Source organism: Pteropus vampyrus, unplaced genomic scaffold, assembly GCF_000151845.1.
Source record: "Pteropus vampyrus isolate Shadow unplaced genomic scaffold, Pvam_2.0 Scaffold193, whole genome shotgun sequence".
Taxonomy (NCBI): Eukaryota; Metazoa; Chordata; class Mammalia; order Chiroptera; family Pteropodidae; genus Pteropus; species Pteropus vampyrus.
Genome location: NW_011888974.1, coordinates 3,207,077 through 3,227,653, shown reverse-complemented (window position 1 = coordinate 3,227,653; position 20,577 = coordinate 3,207,077). Strand labels below are relative to the sequence as shown.

The following is a 20,577-nucleotide window of genomic DNA, read 5'->3' as shown; positions in this document are numbered from 1 at the left end:
GGTATGGCCTGGACCAATTTATTGAAGAATTGCACATAGATGTTGAATGAGTGCAGTCTAATAGAACTCTCATCATCCCACCATGTCTTCAGTGAAGAATCTTTGTTCTTTTTTTTTTCTTTTTTCATTATGCACTGGACAGTGATAGCCACAGACAGTATTCACAAGGATACCCAAATGTGGAGTCCAATATTCTTGAAATTGTGTTGAAATATATGCTTTTTCATTTCTGATATATAAAAAAGTAAAAATGTTTTTTAAATAAAGTAAATAAAAAGAATATCCCCAAAACAGTTCCTGCTTTTACTTTCCACATTTCACACAATGCAAAAACAAAATTCTGTTAGTTCATAGCCCTTTTGGGTGAAAGGGATCATTAGGAAACATACATGTATGGAACCAGGAATGCTGACCTACCACAGGTGAGTCCACAGGGACGGGCTGCTGGGGCTCTGCGAGAAGGCCCAGGGACATGTTGTGTGGGCATGATTCTCCCCCTGGGCATCATCCTCAAAAAAGAAAGAAGGTTCCACCAAACACCCTCCATTTACCCAAACAGGCCTGCTCACGCCCACTGTCCCTGTGAGTGCCCATCGCCGTTCATGCCATTTCCTTCTACCGCCAAATGCCTCCATCCCCTACAACTGCCCTCACTCCCCATTTCTCAAAACTCAAACTAAGACCATTTCTTCCACCTAGCATTCCCATGGATCCAGTCAAGATCATTGTTCATTTGGCATTTACTGATTTTTCCTTCTTCTGGTATGTAACAGTGCTTGTATTCATGTATGCTCTTTGAGTGTGCATGTTACCCCCTACCCCCATCAACATATCAGCTTCCTTGAAAACAAGGTTCTTTTTTTATACACACTCTTCTTATCTTCCTTAAAATGGCATTCTAAAAAGGCTTTTATTCTCTTCCTTTAATATCTTGAAGGTTCTTCCCAGAAATATATGTCTCTCAATTAGTTTCGGTTCATATATTCAAAAATAATTTTTAAAACTGAAAAAATACCAAGAACTATCTGTCAAAATTGTGTGCCATCCAGCTCCAGGACCCTCAAGACAGGATTGACAGATCTAGCCCCTAGAAATCTAGGTCATATCTTAATAAGTAATTATCATCTGGGAGGTCTTGGTCAAAACATTGTCTGATAGTTAATAGGTAGTGAGTTCTCCATCAATGGAAGTGTTTAAGGACAGCCAGGATGACTGCTTGGTGGGGATGCTTCAGCGGTCAAGATGTAAGACAAGGTGACTTTTTTAAGTGAGAAAGAACACACGCTCATAGTAAGAAATTCAAACAGGTAGAAAGGGTAAAAGTGTGAACTTAACAGGCCCCAGTTTCTTGGGTGTTCTCTTAGAGCTTTGCTAAGCATTTATAAGCATATGTAAATGACTCACTATTTTCACATAAATAAGATCAAGCCTACTTTATTTACCTAATGATACATCCTACACACTTGTCCCTATTTCTTTTTACCAGCTGCATATATAGATGTACTATAATTCCCTAAGTGCTGAAGATGAATATTTTGGTTTTTCATGGCTTTTTAAAATCATCATTGTTGATATCAACAATGCTGAGATGAACATCTTTGCACATTTATCCCAGTGCACATGTGCTCATGTATCCATGGGATAACTTCCTAGTGATGGGACTAAGTATCTGTTAAGAACCTCCCAATCCTTCAATTTTGTGATTCCGGTAATACAAACATTTTCAAATGGTATAAAACAATCAAAAGTGATAATTTGTCTGGCTGGAATCTTAACTTAAGCTTAAATAAGCCTTCATAACTTTCCTAAATAAGCCCACTGCCTGAATAAAGATAGATTTTAGACCTTGAACTAAAAAGAACCTTCACATTATCATTCTCTCTAAATTATGTTAGACTTCCTTGGAGCAAATTTTGATCATGATATAAATCCAGAAAGGGATTTTGTTTACTCACTCCCCAACCATTCGCCATGTACTAAGGGCCGTCTCACCACCCTTTCCATTCCCATTTCCCTCTCAAGGTTCATCGGGGGCATTCTTGGGTGCCTCCAACATGATGCACTAAGATGTTCAAAGGAGATGTGGTTGTTTGATGCCTCCTAATGGACTCCTCTCTTTAGGTTTGCCTTCTTCAAGCTTTCTCTCCACTCACGAAGCTGATATAGTCAGAGGGGCCCCAAAGCCCATTCAAGCCTGGAAGGATGGTCTTCCTCTCTTCTTAGAAGGCCAGTGGGAACCAGCGCAAGAACCAGAGGAAAGGAAGCCCAGAATGGGTGGTCACTAAAGCTGCTCTCAGCATTAGAGAGAGATGCTCTCTTAACCTCAGTGAGTTTTTCATCTTCCTGTTCAAATGGCAAGCTTTGTAGGACAAAGATATGGTTGTAAAACTAGAGATAAAAACCCATAGAGGCCATTTGGTCTGCTTCTAGCTGGCTTAGACCATAGACACAAAAACTTGCTGTGGCCCAATCCAGTTCACGAGATACTTCTACACTGAGATTTGTGGCCAGAACTTCAGCTGGTGCTAAAGTAATCTTCCTGCAGAAATAATTCCTTCCTCTTCTACAGATTCTCTTTGGGCTCATAAGGGTTGCTGGAGTCATGGAGGCAACAGTACAAGAATACAGGGACACCGGGACCCAGATAAATCTTTCATCTTCCTTACACCTTGAAAATATGACCCATTCCATGCACTGGGCTAGTTGTTGAGGAGTTAACTTATCTGTATTTGCTTAGAAACTGAAAGAGCCACTTTTTCTCACAAGATGCTTCAAAAAGCAGAACAGGTTAGCCTCAATTCTGCAGTTTACAGTTCAAAAACTGTCCATACATGCTGAGAAGACTCAAAAGAAAAGAATTCTTCAGATGCCCTCATCGCTGCAGAGGGCATTTGCTCCAGAAAGTGTTCCATTTAACAGTGCCCTCTGCTTTTCTCAGATATTTTGAGGACAAAGATCATGATGCAGCTTCACAGTGCGAAGCCCACCCAGACCTGCTTGGCTTTGCCGGGACCCCCTCCTTGGCTATTCCAAGTCTTTCTTCCTCTCTCTATTTCTTTAGAGGTGAAAAACCAACAAGATCTGCTTCTAACATCATTACTGCAGATTTCTTGCAAACCTCACACAGTGGAATTATTTATTTGCATGCCCACGTGTGGGCAATGGGTATGACTTTTGTAATCTCAATGGTAAAATATATGCATATATTCTATCTCCTTGTCAAGGAGATATCATCCATTTTCCAAATTATTTTTAAGGTGATTCTTCAAGTAAGTTTTGTTGTACTAATAGTAGTGAACATTCATGTAGAGATAAGAAAACTGAGGTTGAGTAACTTGCTGTGGTTGTTGTTACTTAGCCCCACACAGTTGGGCATGTCTGTGTTCCTCACCACTGCACTGTACCTGTACGCCCGCCTTCTCTATCGCATCTGTGAACAGGCCTCTGTGAACACAGAGCAGAGCTCAGTCGTAGTCGAGAACAAAGGTGCTGCCCTCACATGCCAGTCACCTGCAGGTTGTGCATTTACATCTTTGCCTTACCAACCTGAACACCAGTGTCCTGAATGTAGCCTTTGATCCCCTAGCCACCAGATGTCGCTTTGACTCCAGTGGAAAGCTCTTCTTTGGAGCAAAGCAGCTGTGGCTTCAACCAAGATCTTGCCAAGGTTTGGACTCCATTCAATTTAACAAGTATTTATTTAAAAGCTTAACTTCATACTGGGTGTTGTGAAGCACTTATAAAAAATTGTAAGTAATGTTTCTGACCATCAAGTACCTAAGGAGAATAGACACCAAAAACCTAAAAGAAACACTATGCGAGTCACTGAAATGATTAAGGGAACATTGTGATCACCATAATCTAAACTAGAGCATATAGGCTCATCAGGAGTGGCTGCTTGATTGAAACTTAAAGGATAAATAAGATGAATTTAGGTCCATGGGGAGGGAATGGCAGGGCATTCCAGAAAACAGTGAACGAAATCACAAAGTAAAAATAATAGCAAGTCAGGTTCAAGGAACACACCTGAGGATGAAATCCCACGTTGCCAGGTTGGTTTTCAGACTGTTGCCTTCTTTCTCTGATTTGTCCTTCCAAATTGTCCCCTACATTAGTTTGAGATTAATTTGCTTAAAACTGTTTCACCAAGTTATTCACTTGTTCAGACAACTCTAACGGCTCCCAATTGCCACTGCCTCAAATCTGAACTCATCTGCAGACACACCTGTATTGGATGCACTAAATCATAGATCCTCTACATTCATTGTTCACTAACAATGAAGAAATCTGGTCCAGTGTCTTCTAACTAGTGTAAACCACTTGAATTCTATAATTCAACATGAGCACAACTGATATTTCTAACAATGCTCTCATGAGATATTTTTCTGCAGCTAGGCATACCGCATTGAGACAAGGAGTTCTAGAAAGTGTCAGCTTTCCAAAGAATGCAGGAGTTTATACCTCTAGAGCTTCCAAACTTCCACAGGGTGTTGCCTCACTCTCTGCTTTAGTCCTTACCTCACAGTTTCTTACTTCCTTATATATAATCTTCTCCTCTCTCCCATGAGTGAGGACATATCTTTTTTCACTTGTTATGCCTTCTGCCCTTCTTACACAGACTCATTCCTTCTTTTCACTCAGTAATGGTTTATCCTTTCTAAATCTAGCAACTTACTTTATTGATATTATTCTTGACCTAAAAAACAGCACCAAGATAGTTCAGCCAATGTCTATGCCATTGACAAACCTAAGGTACAGGCAGAGGAGAAAGGGAAGTGAAAAAGAAAGAAAGAAGAAAAGTAGTAGAAGAAAGAAGGTGGGAAAGGGAAATAATGATAATTGCTGCCATTATTAAGGGTTTACAGTGTGCCAAATACTTTCTATGCATCCTCAGAACAATCTTGCAAGGCAGGTATTCCTATCCTCATGTTTAAAAGGAGGAAACGGAGAGTTAAATGACTCACCTGAGGCTAGTAAGGGTCAGAGATCAGACTGCATCCCAGGTGAATTAAGCCCATCCTCTTGCAACTAAAGCATATTACTTCCATAACGAAGAGTAATAAAAGAACATAAATTGGGACAGGTAAGACCTTATCAACAACTGCTTCAAGTGCTACTAAAAAATAATAGCACCATTAGTTACCAGCAATTATCTAAAAATAGCCATTAATTTTTCAGCATGACAATTTAACATCTTCTTTATATGCAAGCCACTTTACTACAGAGACACACACTAGCATACACTTACACACACACACATCCTCAGCTAAAAAGCTCATGCTACAGTTTACATCCTTCTGATCTTTACACTTGTGTCTGGGTTATATATATTCTCTTTTAGTTTTGACCCATGCTAACCTTTTAGGATTCTCTTTATTTCTCCCCTTTCACCTTAATTCATGTTTCTCCCTCCTTTCTCTACATCAGTTTTATATCAGCCCCTTCTTTTCTTTTCTTTTCTTCTCTTGTCCCTCATTACCTATACATTTCTTACTCTAAGAGGGTGTTCATCTAGCAGATTCTAAGTAGATATCTATTTTGAGATCTATACTTTCCTCCTGTGTGCCCGCACCACCCTTTGTCTTCCAGTCTTCCTCGCATCATTCCTCCTTCCCTACATTCAGTTCCCACGCTCTCCCTTTCAATTGCCTTCACCCCTACGTCCTTACAAACCACAATGATCCTCCCATCCACTTCGCACTCCTTTTCCCGCCCTTTTCCCCAAGTTCCAAAGCGCGAGGACCTTATTGTCCTCCCCCATCCTTCAACCAGCCCACGGGACAGGCTTGTTACCATGACGACAGAGCCACTCAAAGTTAAAGTCAAGGACCTGGTTGTCATGGCTTCCGCTTCCCCGCCTCCATTACCGCCCGCGCTCCCCGCAGCGTTGGCGCCTGCGCAGTACTCAATGTGAAGGGGCGGGACGGGGCGGAGCTTCAAGCCAGAACAGGAGAAAAAGGAAAGAGGAGAAAAAAGGGAGTGGAGCTGGCGCCTACGGTGGCCGGAGAGGGACGCGCCAAGCCGGAGGCTGCAGGATGGTAGGCTGTGCGAAGAGGGAGGGGAGGGGGAACCGAGGGGCGTGGGCTGCACCTGCGGGGTTCCTTGGGGGCCGCCCTTTGTGGGAGCCGCTCTTTCTTCCTCGGGTCCTCAGAGGCCCTCACTTTGATGGGCGGGTGGGCGAGCCGGCCTCAGAAGGAAGAGCAGCTGGAAATGGCTTTAGGGAGAAGGGGCAGAGAGATAGCGCATTAGCTGGGCGAGAGGAGGCTGATTTAAGGGGCGGCGGTACTGTCCCGAGCCAGGGGGAGCGCGCAGGTAGCGATCCAAAGGGTCCCGACCACTGCCACAGGAGACTTGTCGGAAGAATAGGGGCGCGAGGGCCTGTTGGCAGCGGAGGGAGCGAGTCACACTCTGTCCCTGCGCAGCCCAGAGAAGAGAAGCGGCCCGCGAGGTTAGCGCTGTGTGGGAAGGGATAGTTTCCGGGTCTGAGGAGTGGACCTCCTCCTGCCTGGGTTTATTGCCCGAGCGGCTCGCCTAGAGGCTGGGTGAAGTGGGGAAGCCAGGTGGCCTTGAGATCTTGCTCCAGGGGACCCGGCTTTGGAACTCTGACTCTAGTGCTCTTCGCTCTCCACCCTTCACCCCATTCTCTTTCCGGAACCCAGGCCTTCCGTCTTCCTTCTCGCCCTCACCGCTGTCCTCGACGCGCGCGGCTCCCGTGCGCCTCTCTGTTCCCCTTCCTCACCACCAAAAAAACCGTGAATTCTGATCTTTAGCCTACTAAACTAGTGCCGTTCCACGCACCCAGGGATTCCAGCCCCGGTAATGTCCATGGAGAGAAGAGCTGCATGGAGAAGGCAATAACTCCAGAATTTGGCCTGGACCCCCTGGAACTGGGTAGCTAGAGGCACTCAGTATATTGAGGGCTCTGCATTCCTCCCCACTACCCAGCTTGCGCTTTGTTCCACAAACATTCCCTAGGAGAGCCACCCTGGATGGCTTTGTCTTAACGGAGGAACTGAGAGGGAACTTGGTCACCGAGTATCTGGGGGAAGAGTGAGCTTGTGGCAGGAGGCACCATAAAAAGAAGAAGAGAGAGAAGTATCAATGGCCAAATACCCAAATGGTTAAGAGGGAGGATAGCATTTGGGAGTCCCAGTACCATGTGTTAATGTGAAGGATACTCCTTGGCATAGAACTGGCACATGAGGGCAGTATATTGAGGACATCAGCAAGGACATCAGCAAGGATGGGGTGGAGAATTGAGGTAGCTTCTCCAGGGACAAAATACCCGATTTCAGTGTGGCGGTAGGTAGAAGGAATATGGAGAAAGCCGACATCCCTTTGACATCACCTATGGGCTGCTTGTTACTGTGCTAGGCATTTTACTTACCTTTGGAAAACAGTTAGGAAGCAAGAGGTCAGGGAATAATAATAGTGACACCTAACGTGTTACAGTGCTTACCATGTACCAGACATTGTTGCATATATCAACTCATTTAATCCCTCCTAACAACTCTGTAAGGTAGGTACTTTTATTATCTCCATGGTACAGACCAGGGAACTGAGCCTATAGACAAAGTAATTGTCCAAGGCAAATTATTTAACTAGTAGAGCCAGAATTTGAATCCAAACGGCAGACAGACTCAGAAGCTCTGCCACCCCCCCCAGACCAAAAGGCACCAGCTGGTGAGAATACCCAGAGTTGAGATCGAGGGCTGATATTTGGAAGAAAATAGAAGCTGTGAGTGGAAAAGAGATGGGATGTGCTTGGGGCTGTGTGTTTATGGAGAAAAGAAACTCAGAGAACAAAATATCTGAACCTCAGCTCTGCTTCTCCCTTTCCCCTCCATTCCAGATGCGATTCATGCTGCTGTTCAGCCGACAGGGAAAGCTGAGGCTGCAAAAATGGTACCTGGCCACCTCAGACAAGGAGAGAAAGAAGATGGTTCGGGAACTTATGCAGGTTGTTTTGGCTCGCAAGCCCAAGATGTGCAGCTTCCTGGAGTGGAGGGACCTCAAAGTAGTCTATAAGAGGTGACTTACCACCTACTTTCAGACCTGCCTGGATCCTGCTTGATTGGGGTCTGGCAGTGGGTTTAAATGACTGAGTAATAAGCGGTCCCTAGATCAGGGAGAACTGGGAGCTAAGGACATTTGGAGGGCAGTGATGAACCCCGGCTTCCTTTCCTTTCCAAACTCACCTTGAAGAAATTCTTGTTCCCCACTTGGTTTTGCTCAAGTTTGACAGCTTACTTCATGTGCATACCTCTGTCTCAAAGCTCCTATTTTGCCCATTACACATGTCTCTTGCTGTCTCATTCAACAGTCATAAATCCTGCACCACTTTTCCCAACACACACACACACACACACACACCCTTTCCAGTTCCTTCTCTGAGCAGGTGAGTTTGTTGGCTCAAGTTTTTGCTGAGTCAAACTGAATAGATCAGAGGGTATGAGGAAAGAGCTTGGTCTTTCCCTGTTTTTGAGAGAGGCAAAGAGGCCAAGCCTGTTACTATTTGCATGCCCTGGGGCCACCCCACCTGTGTCCAGTAGCCACACAGACCCTAGGCTGAGAATGAGGAAAAATAGAAGGTTTGAGCCCAGAATGCCTGGGTCCTGAAGCAGGCCCAGTAGCTGTCCCAGCTATCTCTCATGCACCCCTGTCCTCAGATATGCCAGCCTCTACTTCTGCTGCGCCATCGAGGGCCAAGACAATGAGCTCATCACGCTAGAGCTGATCCACCGATATGTAGAGCTCCTGGACAAATACTTCGGCAGTGTAAGTCTCCCCACCCTCCCTGGTTTTCATACTCAGCAGTCCTCTCTTTCTTCCAAACTCTGGGGCCCTTCCACTCTGTCCTGGGACTCTGGAGAGAGAGTTGAAATTGGAGCAGTGAGAACAGTATTTAATTCCCTTCTTTAAGCTTTAAACCTATTAGCCATGCCCCTTAATCAGTCCAGGGGAGGAGGTGGGAACCAGAATCTGCCACTTAATCAATCCATCTAGGGCTCAGCTCAGACTTCTCACAAAAGGACAGAGGCCATGTTCAGATTTTATCAGTGGTTCTTGACCTTGACTTCCTGCTGGAAACTTCTGGAGAGTTTTTAAAAATAGTAATGCCTGGGTCCTACCCCCAGAAATTCTGAATGAACTGATCTGGGATATAGCCTGGGCATTGGCAGTCAGCGTAGATTTTAGATGGAGAATAGTAATAACTCCATAATTTGTATTCCACTTAACAATTTACAACGCGTTTTTAAGTTCTTTTGTTTACTTCTCATTACATCCTCCAAGTAGATGTTAATGTCCTCTTTTCAGATGAGAAAACTGAAGCTCAGGGAAATTAAATGACAGATACAGCTAGCTGGTTAGTAGCAGAGCCCTGCTGCTGATCCAAAATCTCCTCCTTCCCTGCCTCACAGTACCTAAGGAAGGAGGCTAGCCCAGCCGCTGGTGGGAACAGTGTCACAGATTTTGGGGGGAAGGCAACAGGAGCCATAGTCAAGGGCACTAATATTTTATGATCACATAGAAAGAGGCAAGAGGAGAAGGAAAAGCTGAACCAAGTACTAAGGCCTAGGGGTTGAAAGGACATAGACCTGGGACAAGAACTCAAGGTGGGAGGAGTGGTCATGAGGAAGGCATGGAGCCATGTTAAGAAAAAAGGTGGAGCAGGCGGAGTGAGAATGCACCTCGGTATTTAACTTTGCCTTCTCACCCTCCCAGGTGTGTGAGCTGGACATCATCTTTAACTTTGAGAAGGCCTACTTCATCTTGGATGAGTTTTTGATGGGGGGTGATGTCCAGGACACTTCCAAGAAAAGTGTGCTGAAGGCTATTGAGCAGGCCGACCTGCTGCAGGAGGTACGAGCCCGGGACAGTGAGGAGGAGGAAGAGTACCATGGTGGAGGGTGCCATTCCTCCCCTGGACACCCTTCCTGCTGGCCACAGCTGCCACCTTCCCGCTTCCGCCGAGGGGGCCCCCTTCCCTGTGGCGTCTGGCCACCACAGCGCCCAGTTGGCCAGCTTGCCTTCAAGCCTTGACTGCTTGGGGTGGGAGGTGGAGGTAACAGACAGCCTGCCTGTGCCAATTCTCCCCTCCTTTCTCCCAAGACCCAGGGTGTTTTGACCTAGCCAAGTCTCCTTTGTCCCACTTCTCTTGGCATTTAAAGGTAACTTAGAGAATTTGAAAAGGGGCACATGGTAGATAATTCTTTTTTTCCCTGGTGTCTTCTCTCTACCTTTTTTTGTTTTTACATACACACATTCAAAATGAGCCTCTGCTTCTCAGAAGCAAAAGGCTGTATGGATTTGGGGGTTGAGGTAGAGAGCACCTAGCTGTTGGTTCACTCTGCTATTTGGCACCCCTGCCCTCACTCCATTACTGCCTGCCCCCTCTCTGTTGTGCCACTGCTGAGACTTGGTGCAGGAAGATGAGTCACCGGAATCTGCAGATGAGCAAGCTGGCCTAAGCTGGCTCTGAGGAGGGGGAGAGGTAGAGGGCTCATCTCTGCAGTAGAAGAAAGAGCAGAATTGAACTTGTCACCTCACTGGTCCAGGTTCCCTTTCACACACAGACACACACACAGACACACACTCACACAGACACATGTGAGCGCACGCATGCACGCCCTGGCACACACACCCGTTACTAATGCTCTGCTCAGACCCTAATGACTCATCTCTCTGCAGTATGGTTCACCTTTCCTCAGGGGCTTGATGTCAACCTCTTACTACCCCCACCTACCCCTGAAAAAAAGGACTCAATCATCTGCTACCCCCCAACCCTGGAAAACAGGTTTCCCATCCCCCTCAGAACTAAGGCTGAGCCCCCTTACTCACCAACCTCCTGGCTTTGGATTCTCTGGGTGGTGGTAGACTCAACCTGGACCCCCTCCTTGCCATATTTGGCTCTGGGGGGTGGTCCCAGGAAGCTGGGGAGCTCCCATGAAGGGTCCTCAGCTGTTCTGGCCTTGGGCTCACATTGGCTTCTCTTCCCCCCCCCACCCTGTTTCTCTTGTGTGCTTCCCCCTTCTCTGCCTCTGTCCTCGTGATGCTGTTGTCTTGCCCACCCACTTCCCTCATTCCCTGTCTGCCTCTTCTGGTGTCTCTGCGTCACCCTCTTTGCCTTAGGAGGATGAGTCGCCTCGCAGTGTGCTGGAGGAGATGGGTCTGGCATAGCCCTCGCCTGGGCCGCATGGAGATGTTGGGAGCTGGTGGAGAGGCAGGGCACGAGTGGCCCTTTCCTGGGTAGGACTCAGCTGCCCCTCCTCTGCTGCCTCACCTTCTTATGGAGTGAGCTGTGGGCTCAGGACCCTCAAACATTCCCTTCCTCCACCCCCTACCTCCTGTTTCCCCCTTTTCCCACTGAAGGTTTTTGGAGCTAGGAGGCAGGAAAATGTGACCAAGATGGGGGTGCTATTTGGCTTTCATTCTCTGCCTTTGAAGAACTAATGTCACCCCAAACTTCCTTCCCTCTCTTATAACTGTAAATATATAAATACATCAGGTTAAAGGGAAAAGGTTTTCAGGGCTCTTCTCTTCTCCCTACCCCATAACCTACCTCCACCCCTCCCTACAGCCAGCCAGGGCAGCTTCTCTGCCTGGGAGGGGGGCATCTGTGTAGTAAGAAGGCTGCCCTTTCCCCTCATCTGCCCCCTTCCCTTCCTTCTTGGCTACAGTAAGGCCTCTACACAGTGCCCAGCGAGGAATAACATAGTTAAGTTTTTTCTAACCTTGCCTACTTTGACGGGAGGGAGGATTGAAGGAAGGGCAGGCTTCGTGGGAGATTGGGCCCTGTCCCTCCTTCACTCTATGTTCTGGGTGAGGCAGGAGCTAAGGAGGTGGGGTGGGGAAGTGTCTGACTTTATTTCATTTCCTCTGAAATAAAAGGAAAAACGTTTCTGGACTTTGCCTGCCTAAGGCTCTGTGAAGGAATGCAGGCTGCTGGGATCATCCAGGAGGGGAAGAGAACACCACACATTTGACTCTTCCCCAGAACTGGGGTTGCCAGATTTAGGGCCAAAAAATAAGTGGATACCCAATTCAATTTATATGATAATGTATCTTTTTTTAAAGGATAAATGTACCCTATGTAAATGTATCCAATGTTTATCTGAAATGCAAATTTAATTGGGTGTCCTGTATTTTATCTGACACCCCTACCCCAAACAAATTCCCCTGAGCTGCCTTCATCCAGGAAGGAGAAATTTCTGGAGATCCGGTTTTACTTCCCTAAGGTTTCTTTGCGGAAGATGGTTCAGTTCAACTTGAGAAGTGGCTAAAACCAGGATGTTTCTGTGGCTGCCAACCTCCCTCCCCATATTTCTTGTGAAGTATGTAGGACCACGGAATTTAGGGAACAGATAAAGGCTGTGGGGAGCCACCAGCACTTTGTGTGGCCAGAATCACAGAAAGAAGAGCCTCCTTGGTGGCCCAGAGCTTTGGCTTATCTACTTTGCATCTCTCTGCCAGGCCCTGGGAAACCCTGATTTTAAACACCACCCCTAAGCTAAGTGGAATTTAGGGTTTCCTAATGGATGTGAGCCTATTCTACCCCGCAAATACAGTTTAAGGTGGTTTCGCCACTCAACCCTCACATTTAAGCAAGAGATGGGTACTGTGGCTGGCGTTTTCCTCACCGCCCCTTGGATAGGACCACACAGGCCCAAGGGGACGGGTGAATAACCGAGAACAAAGTCCTAATAAAATAGTCACTTTTATTTCTTAGCAAAACTATTTCCTCCGTGAGGGGTATTTACAACAGAGAAGGAAAAGAAGGGGTAGATTCACAGCGATAGGGAGAGAGTGTAGAGGCTTGTGGGAGGCCCAAAGGGCGGGAGACAGACACAACTGGAACTTTTTCCAGTTTCGGACGGGGATATCCCGAGAGAGACTAGGTGGGGACAGCGGGAGGGAACTCGCACAAACCACCGGCCCGCCTGGCTGGCCTCGGGACACCCGTGAGTAAGTCTGGGGAGTTCGGGCTTTGAACCCAAGAAGAGGTCTGACAGGTCCCGGCACAGCCCGACCGCCCGGCGGCAGGCGAGCGGGGGCGGAGCTGAGGCGGGGCAAGGGCGGGGACCCGACGCATGCAAACACCCGGAGGGGAGAGAAGCAACACGGAGGGGGGTGGCGGCGGCGGGGCGGGGCTGGTCATGGGCGCCGGAGCAGCACGTGCTCGATGTAATTCTCCAGCTCTTCCTGCTCCTGCAGCCGGCGCTCCTCCGCTTCCGCCACCTCCTGTGCGCGCTGTGCCTGGGCCTCCCCGCCAGGATAGTGGCGCGAAGGCGGCAGGGCGTGATGGTAGTGGCGGCGGCGCGAGGCAGCAGGAGGCTGCAGGGTCCGCGGCCGGATGTAGTTGGGAAAAGGGTGGTAGGGCCCAGGGGGAAACACCTCGTCCTCCCTATCCCAGGGGGGGAGCACCTCGTTCCAGTCGGGCAGCTCATCTCGAGCGGGGGCGGGGACGGGGGGTGGGGCCTGTGGGGAGCGGACGTGAGTAGGGGCGGGGGCAACCCGTGGGGGTGGCACAGGCTCTGGAGGGGCGTTCTTCTTCCGCTTCCGCTTCTCCTCCACCTCCTCGATGATGCTGACCACGTCGTCCGCTGGCAGGTGGAGTTTGGTGGACAGCTCAATGAGGCTATCGATCGTCTGCGGATCCATCTCTTCATCGTCGTCCTCCTCCTCCCCGCCCTCTTCTACCCCCTCAGCCTCCTTCCGACGGTGGCCAGGCATCTCCTCCTGGGAGCGCTTGTCCTCGGCTCCAGCTTCCCCGTCTTCCTCCTCAGCGAAAAGTAGCGCGTTCTGCCGCGCCCTCTCCGCCTCCTCCGCCTCCGCCTCCGCCTCCGCCGCCTCTTCGTCCTCTTCTTCTACCCTCTCCTCCCCGCCGCGTCTCTCCTGCTCCGCCTCCTCTTCCTCCCTCTCGTTCTCTCGCTCCTCCTCCTCCTGCTGCAGCCCCCTACCCCCCAGGCCTCGCTGCCGTGCCCCGCCCTGCAGCAAATACTGGAGCAGTAGGTCGGAGGCGAGGTCAGCCAGCCGCTCTTCTTGAGCCGCGGCCTGCCGAGTGGCTTCCGCCTGCCGCCGCCCAGCCTCTACCTGTGCCAGCCCTTGCTGTAGAAGGCGCTCCCCCGCCTCGGAGCCGCTCAGGAGTGAGCTCTCTGGCCGGCGCGCCTTGGGGAAGGGGGCGCTCAGGCCTTGGTACGCCTTGGACAGGGGTGCTAATGCCTCACCTAGGTGTGTTTTGGGGGAAGGCACCTTTTCCCCGAACTGATTGGCTTCGGGAAGGGGGCCGCTCTCGGGTACATGAGCTTGGAACTGCGGAGGAACCGGGGGTGGCAGGGGCGCGCGCTCCGGCACACGCGCCTGGAACTCTCCCCAGGAAGCGCGCCATACGCGCTCTGGCCCGGGGCTCTCCAGGTTGACTCGGGTCAGCGTGTGAGTGCGAGTTTCCGTCTCTGCTGCTGCCGTCTCTTGCTGGCGCTTGGCACTGCTCGGACTGAAATCTCGCAGTTCCTGGAGCAGGGAAGCTAGCGCCTCGAGCTCCTCAGAGGGGTCGCTTGCCTCGGGACCATTCTCCTGAGTCTGATGACGAGGCGGAGCCGCGGGTGCTTGGTTCTCTGGCGCTGGGAGGCTGTGGGTCTGGCTGCGCACCGTCTCGGTCAACAGAGCTTCTGCTGCTTCTTCCGCTGGCCCCTGCTGAGAGCCGCCCGGCGCGGGTGGAGAGGCCGGGCGGTCGAGTGTCTGCAGCAGCACCGCGGCCAGCGCCCGGGGATCCACGCCCTGGAAAAGCTCTCCTTCGTCCTGCGGCTCTGAATTTCGAGTGGCTCGGATATCTGGGGCGCTACCATCCTTCTGCCGGGGCGCTAAGTCCCCAGCTACCGGCTCTTTATGCTCAGACCTGAGGGGAGGTGGCTGCGCCTCTGGGCGCCCCGGGGGCGCAGCTCCCAGCCCCTTAATCAGTAGAAGGAAGCAGAAGAGGGCAGAAGCTGGCAATCTGAGCGATTTCATGATCGAGAGACTGTCGGAGACTGTGAAAAATAGAAGGAGCAAAAGAAAGAATTTCTGTAAGAATTTTCCACTCATTCAATATTTTCTTCCTCCACCTTTAACCAGGAAATCTGGGCTTCCCTGATTCCCCTAATCTTACCCAGAAGAAGGACGTTTAGGAGCAAAGGAGGAAGATGTGCCGATCTCTGGAGTCGTATAAATGAGAAGATGCGCCAACCCCTGCACCCGCGGTGCCTTTCGCCCCCTTATCTGAGCCATCTCATTGCCAGCGCCCACGTACTAAGCAGCAAGAATAAGGGGGAAATCTCTGCTCCCTCCCCACAGGACTCCCCGGATGGTGCGTGGGCGACCAGCATCAAGAAAAAAGAGGCGACTTCCTCATTTACCAAGGACCCTTACGGGGGGCTCCCCGCTGTGTTTTCAACACCCCCATCTGGGAAGAGAGAAAACCCTCCCTCACGCCCACGGCTGCTTGGGGTTGTAGAGACAGACGAAGGCGTATTTACCAGTTTGAAGTGGAGAGGAGGGTCAAGGCGGGGTGGGGACAGGGGAAGGTCGGGACGCGTCCGCCTCGGCTCCGAGCTGTGGCTGGGATACGAGCGGCGGTCAAGGTCTGGCGTCCAGTGGGCTGGGCTCCGCGGAGTCCGCGCGGCTCCGGGAGGCTCGCTCGCTCCGGCTTCAGCACGCTGGACAGCGCCCGCGCCGCTGCCGGTTTATAAAGGGGAGCGCGCGGGGTCACGTGGGCTCTCCCCGCCCCACTGACGTCAATGTTCATTCATGGGGAAGCGGGCGGGCGCCTAGAGGCGGGAGGATCCCCAGCTATTGGAGGATGCGGTCCTCTCCCGGCCTGCGCCTGCGCACTTGGGCCCTTGGCTAGAGGGGCGTGCGCTAATAAGAGCACAGGGAAAATGAATGAATGAATGAATGAATGAAATGCCGAGTCGGGGGATGTTGGGGGCTATGAATGAATGAAGGAGGGACGAGGAGAAATGAATGAATGAATGAATGGGAGAATGAATGGAAAGGTGGATGCAGAGGTGCTGGAAGGCAGGAGCATGGGTTACAGAGCAACTTGCAGCGGTGGGAGCCCATGTCGCGGAACGGAATAGGATGGGGACACTCCCAGGTCTGACTGGGCACCAGTAGGAGATCCATACTGGGGCGGGGGAGATAAGAATTCCAAAATCGTAGAGGAAGGGGCAGGCTCCCCATCTCCCGACCTCATGGTCCATGGGGAACACGCCCAAGGACGGCATGAACCTGAGAAAAGAGGGATGGATCTGCGCTCCTGCAGGCGCTGTCCGCGGATCCGCGGTGCGGGGTGCCGGCCCTGGGCCAGGGCAGATGGGTGCATCTTGCGGTTTTGGGAATCCCACCGAAAAGGATCTAAGTCGGAAGAGAAAGGGGAAAGACAGGATGTGTGTGCCTCTGTGTCTTATCTGTTCACGGTCGGTGCATGTCTGAAGAAAAAGGTGTGTCTGTCCTTCTGTCCAGCTGACTGTAGCGTATGTTGGCGCCTCTGCTGTGCCCCTTTTCAGCCCACCTCTCCCCACCCTCCTTCTGCTTCTTTTCCTCCCGTTGCTTTCCCCCTAAAGGACGTTTGGAGGGCAAGAGCAGACCAGGTGGGGAGGGGGTTGCGCAGGTGGGGGGGTGACTCAACTCTAGCTCTTTCCATCGCTTAAAGGGAAGATTTAAAAGGGATGCGGGGCGAGGGGCGTGCAACGTCAGAAATCGCCCCTTATTGCCACCAGACCCCTCGTCCGTATCTCCTGCCAGAGGGGTTGGGGCTGGGGGTTTGGACAGCTAGAGGTTCCGGGGAGTGGGGGGCAATGACGCACAGATTGCGCAGAGAATCCATCAGCGAGCCGGGTCCAGTGAAGGGAGACCAGCCGTGGGCGGGGGTGGGAGGGGACGGAAATGGGGAGGGGGCAGGGGAGACAGGAGGGAGCCAAGGGGAGCGGCCACTGCAGGAATGAAGGGGAGGGAGGGAGAGGGGGTCTGCGGTGCAGACAGAGCTGTGCGGGGGCGTGGGCAGAGAAAGGGGGGAGTGACAATGACACACACCAGACACACAAGAACTGCAGACACAGGGGTGCCCATGGACACACACGGGGCACCGGTGCCCTAAGACTCTGGAAACCAGGATCAGGGTTGACTGTCAGGGGCTCAGAGACTCAGAGCCAGTGCTCAACCCCCTCCTCATCTCTTCCTAGCACTGACCCTCATTTTCCTCTAATACACACACTCACTCACTCACTCACTCACTCACTCACGTGTTTTCCCTCTATAGCCAACAGTAGCTTCTCGGTTCCATCAGTGGCTCGACTTTCCCAGAAGAAAGCCCATCAGCTCTGCGGGGAAAAAGGTGGGGAGGAGTAGAGAGAGGAAAGAGAGAAGAGAAGGCGACAGGAGAGGGAGGAAGGAAGGAAAGAATCTGGAACAGGTAGAAGGAACAGGCTGAAGGAGAAAAAATACAAACAGCCAAGGTGACTGTGGAGATGCCAAGGGAAGGAGGCGGGGAGCAGACCCCACAGACAACATTCTAGGACCTCCCCCCTGCCCCTGTGGGCTCCCTTCCTTCCTCTTCCTTCCTCTTCTCATCTCCCTTTTATCTTTCCAGCCTAGTTACTGAGAGCAGTGGAATGGGGAGGGGGTCACGTTACCTTCCTGAGGAGGATGAATCAGAGAGAGATGGCTCAGACATCTGGAGAGGGGGAGGGGATGCCATCCAAGAGAGAAGGAAGGAGAGAAGGAGTAAGAGGGGAGACTGAGAGGCTGATGGGGCTAAGAGACCGAGTGTGAGATGAGGGGAGACAGGCACTTAGAGAAACTGTCCTTGCGGGCTTATGTATGTGCACAGGACCTATGTGAGCATGTACATATGTATGTGTACAGAAATTAATAAAACATGGGAGGAAAGAAAAAGAAAGGGAATTGGGGAACCAATTGTGTATTTAATCAGAGAGTGGATGGGCATGGTAGTGTTCCAACTTAAATATATAGTCTTTTCCAATCTGCGTGTCTGTGTTTTTGCCTGTTTCCAGGTATCTGTGTATAAATGTGTGTGCGTTCTAATCCTTTCTGAGTGCCCATATAACAGTGCAGTTAAGAGTCTGCATGTATCCAGTCTGGGCATCTGCTGGTATCTGAAAAGTGTGCCTGGCTTGGTGTGTCAATAATGTGTGCATGGGTGGGTGTACACATGTGTCTTTATGCGTTTCTCTGGGTCCTTCCATGCCTGTTGGTATATGTTAAAAGTTACGTGGATTTCTATGTGCCTTTGATCTTTCCTGCCCCTCCCCCACAAGCATTCTTTTTCTCTAGATTTCTATGCCATGAAGCCTCAGTATCCAAGCCACTCATCTACAGCCCCTAAGTTCAGGTCTTTGCCCCTTGTTTTCAGAGTGTTTCTCCCTTTCTCCATTCTTCCCCTACTCCCCACTCTTTTCTTTCTCCATTCTGGTCCAGCAGCCTAGGGGAGCGTCTCAGAAATTGACATCTCAAGAAACTAAGTCATCATGGGTGGGGGAGGGAGCAGCAAAGTGGAAGCCCCTGGCAGGAACAGCAATAGGCTTGGTGACTCCACAGTCTGGACACACACACACACACACACACACACACACACACACACACACACAGTCTGCATGGTCTCTGAATCTCTGGGTCTGTTCTGCCTCCCTCCTTTCCAGTTCCCTACTTGGGTCAGTTTATTCACACACACTCTACCTCTTGAAGATGTGCTGTGCCCTTCATATCCTGCTACCTCTAGGGGCTTCTGAAAAAAAAGTTGGTCAGGTTCCTGGGGATGGGGAGAGAAGAAGATGGCAGGAAAGAAAGAGAAATGGAGAGACAGAGCTGGAAAAGGCAAAGCTGAGATGGGGACCTCAAGAACACTCCCGATGTTTGCTCTGAGTTGTTTATATAAATCTATCTCTCTTTGTTTCTGAATCTCCCATACTCTCCAGTAGGGTAGGAGGAGAAGATGGGGTCCAGCAGTGTAGTGATCCAAGCTGAAGATTTGGAAAACCAGGGGAGGGGGCAGAGCATTGGGTCTTTTCCCTGAGAAAGTTTGGGAAAGAAAGAGAAAGCAGAGGCTTGGGGCCCCCCTGCAGCTCGCCATCCACCCCTTTCCTCCCTTCCCCCCAACCAGTGACTCACCTCTGCAGTTTTTCATTACGTCAGCCTTGGGTGTGGGGGACAGGCAGGGAAGGAGCATTTTATGAGAGGGGCAGGGGTCTCCACTTTGAATTGAAAGAAGGTGCTGAGGGCCTCTCTAAAAAAGACCCCATTGGAAAGCCTTATTGCTCTATTCCCAGCTCACTCCAGTTCAGTAGGATAGGGAGACCTGGGAAGGGGACTGGGATAGGGCTGGGGGCCACTGGTGTGTCTGGCAATTGTAAGTAATAGGAACAGGGTGCTCACCCTGATTTTCAGTCCCTTGGTCCCATCCCCTCATACTCCCACCCACTCTTGGGTGGGGGAGGGGATAGCTGGGGAGGGCAAAACCGCAGAGATGAGTCACAGAGAGAGGGAGAGACAGAGATGAGGAGAGATACAAAGAGAGACTGCTACAGGAGAGACCGAGAAAGGAACACACACACACATAGCGCGTGAGCACGCTATGAAGGTGGTATCCACAAACCAACAAGAGAATGGAAATTTTTTACTTCCATAATCCTGAACTAGTCTCCTCCAACATCCACCTGTCACACACACAACACACTATAACTCAGAGTGACACTGATATTCTGAGGCACACCCATTTTCACAGACACAATGTCACATCTAGCCCAACAGGGTCACCCAGAACCATGCTGAAGATGTGACTAGGGTAGTGGAAATTTGCGTTGTGAGTCCTCATTCCTTTTACATAGGATGCTGGAAAGGGGGTAAAAACCCAGAAGAAATGTGACTTCAAAAATCCAAGACGCGGATCAGGGACTCAGAGGCTACGCCTTGCACACACGACGACACACACACGTTCTCCTGCCTCCCCATCCACACACACATAGCAACATATCAAGCATCGTCCTCATCAAAAAGACACTTGGAGTACCTGATTCTGGGGTACACCAGCCATGTTGTTCCGAACACATCCCACCTAGACAACCCCTGACTCGTACACACATGTACGGAAACGCAGACACACAAAGACGCCCATGGACGCACTCACATGGACAGAAACCACCTTGCGCTGCCTCGCCGGCGTCCGCACACGTCCTGGCGCCCCCGCGTGCTTTTTTTCGGGATTGCAGTCTCTGCTGCTCTGGAGCTCGGCTCCCGCAGGGCGGCGCCCAGGCTACCTCCACCTCCGCCCCCTTCTGAGCAGCGCCCACCCAGGAACCCGGAAGGCGAGCGCGCTGGCCTCGAGAGAGTCGAGAGTGGATCACAGGGCTGAGGGAGGCTGGTCCTGGATGCCAAGGGGAACTTGGTGGGAAGAGCCCATAGAATTTGGACAGCAGCTTACTCTCAGGTCCAGGGGAAAGGGAGACTGGGACCTCGTCCAGGCGCCGCGCTGCTGCCCGCCTCGGTTCTGAGCAATCGCTTCTTTCTGCTGGTTGGCAGGGGTGG

General features: G+C 50.7%; 2 protein-coding genes across 5 annotated transcripts; one reads left to right on the top strand and one right to left on the bottom strand.

The window, feature by feature from the left end:
- Positions 1-5,905: 5,905 nt before the first annotated feature.
- On the top strand, positions 5,906-12,053 carry AP1S1 (adaptor related protein complex 1 sigma 1 subunit). Of its 2 annotated transcripts, none has more exons than XM_011371596.2 (5): positions 5,906-6,038; positions 7,853-8,031; positions 8,670-8,778; positions 9,727-9,864; positions 11,134-12,053. In XM_011371596.2, exons 1-5 carry the CDS (start codon positions 6,036-6,038, stop codon positions 11,179-11,181), a joined length of 477 nt encoding a protein of 158 aa, XP_011369898.1. In that variant the 5' UTR covers positions 5,906-6,035; the 3' UTR covers positions 11,182-12,053. The 2 variants fall into 2 exon arrangements, with proteins under 2 accessions (XP_011369898.1, XP_011369899.1); XM_011371597.2 differs by lacking the exon at positions 5,906-6,038 and adding an exon at positions 6,156-6,448.
- A 646-nt stretch (positions 12,054-12,699) lies between these two features.
- Positions 12,700-20,548, bottom strand: VGF (VGF nerve growth factor inducible). Of its 3 annotated transcripts, none has more exons than XM_023537487.1 (2): positions 20,180-20,548; positions 12,700-15,026 (listed from the first exon to the last, which is right to left on the bottom strand). In XM_023537487.1, exon 2 carries the CDS (start codon positions 15,004-15,006, stop codon positions 13,156-13,158), a length of 1,851 nt encoding a protein of 616 aa, XP_023393255.1. In that variant the 5' UTR covers positions 15,007-15,026; positions 20,180-20,548; the 3' UTR covers positions 12,700-13,155. The 3 variants fall into 3 exon arrangements, with proteins under 3 accessions (XP_023393255.1, XP_011369896.1, XP_011369897.1); XM_011371594.2 differs by lacking the exon at positions 20,180-20,548 and adding an exon at positions 15,513-15,830; XM_011371595.2 differs by lacking the exon at positions 20,180-20,548 and adding an exon at positions 15,146-15,502.
- Positions 20,549-20,577: the final 29 nt, after the last annotated feature.

Excerpts from the sequence above, each read along its gene's own strand:
- AP1S1 (XM_011371596.2), top strand. Across the intron at positions 8,032-8,669 it reads CTCAAAGTAGTCTATAAGAG|ATATGCCAGCCTCTACTTCT; the intron begins GTGACTTACCAC and ends CCCTGTCCTCAG. Across the intron at positions 8,779-9,726 it reads TGGACAAATACTTCGGCAGT|GTGTGTGAGCTGGACATCAT; the intron begins GTAAGTCTCCCC and ends TCACCCTCCCAG.
- VGF (XM_023537487.1), bottom strand. The coding sequence starts at position 15,006 with ATGAAATCGCTCAGATTGCCAGCTTCTGCCCTCTTCTGCTTCCTTCTA.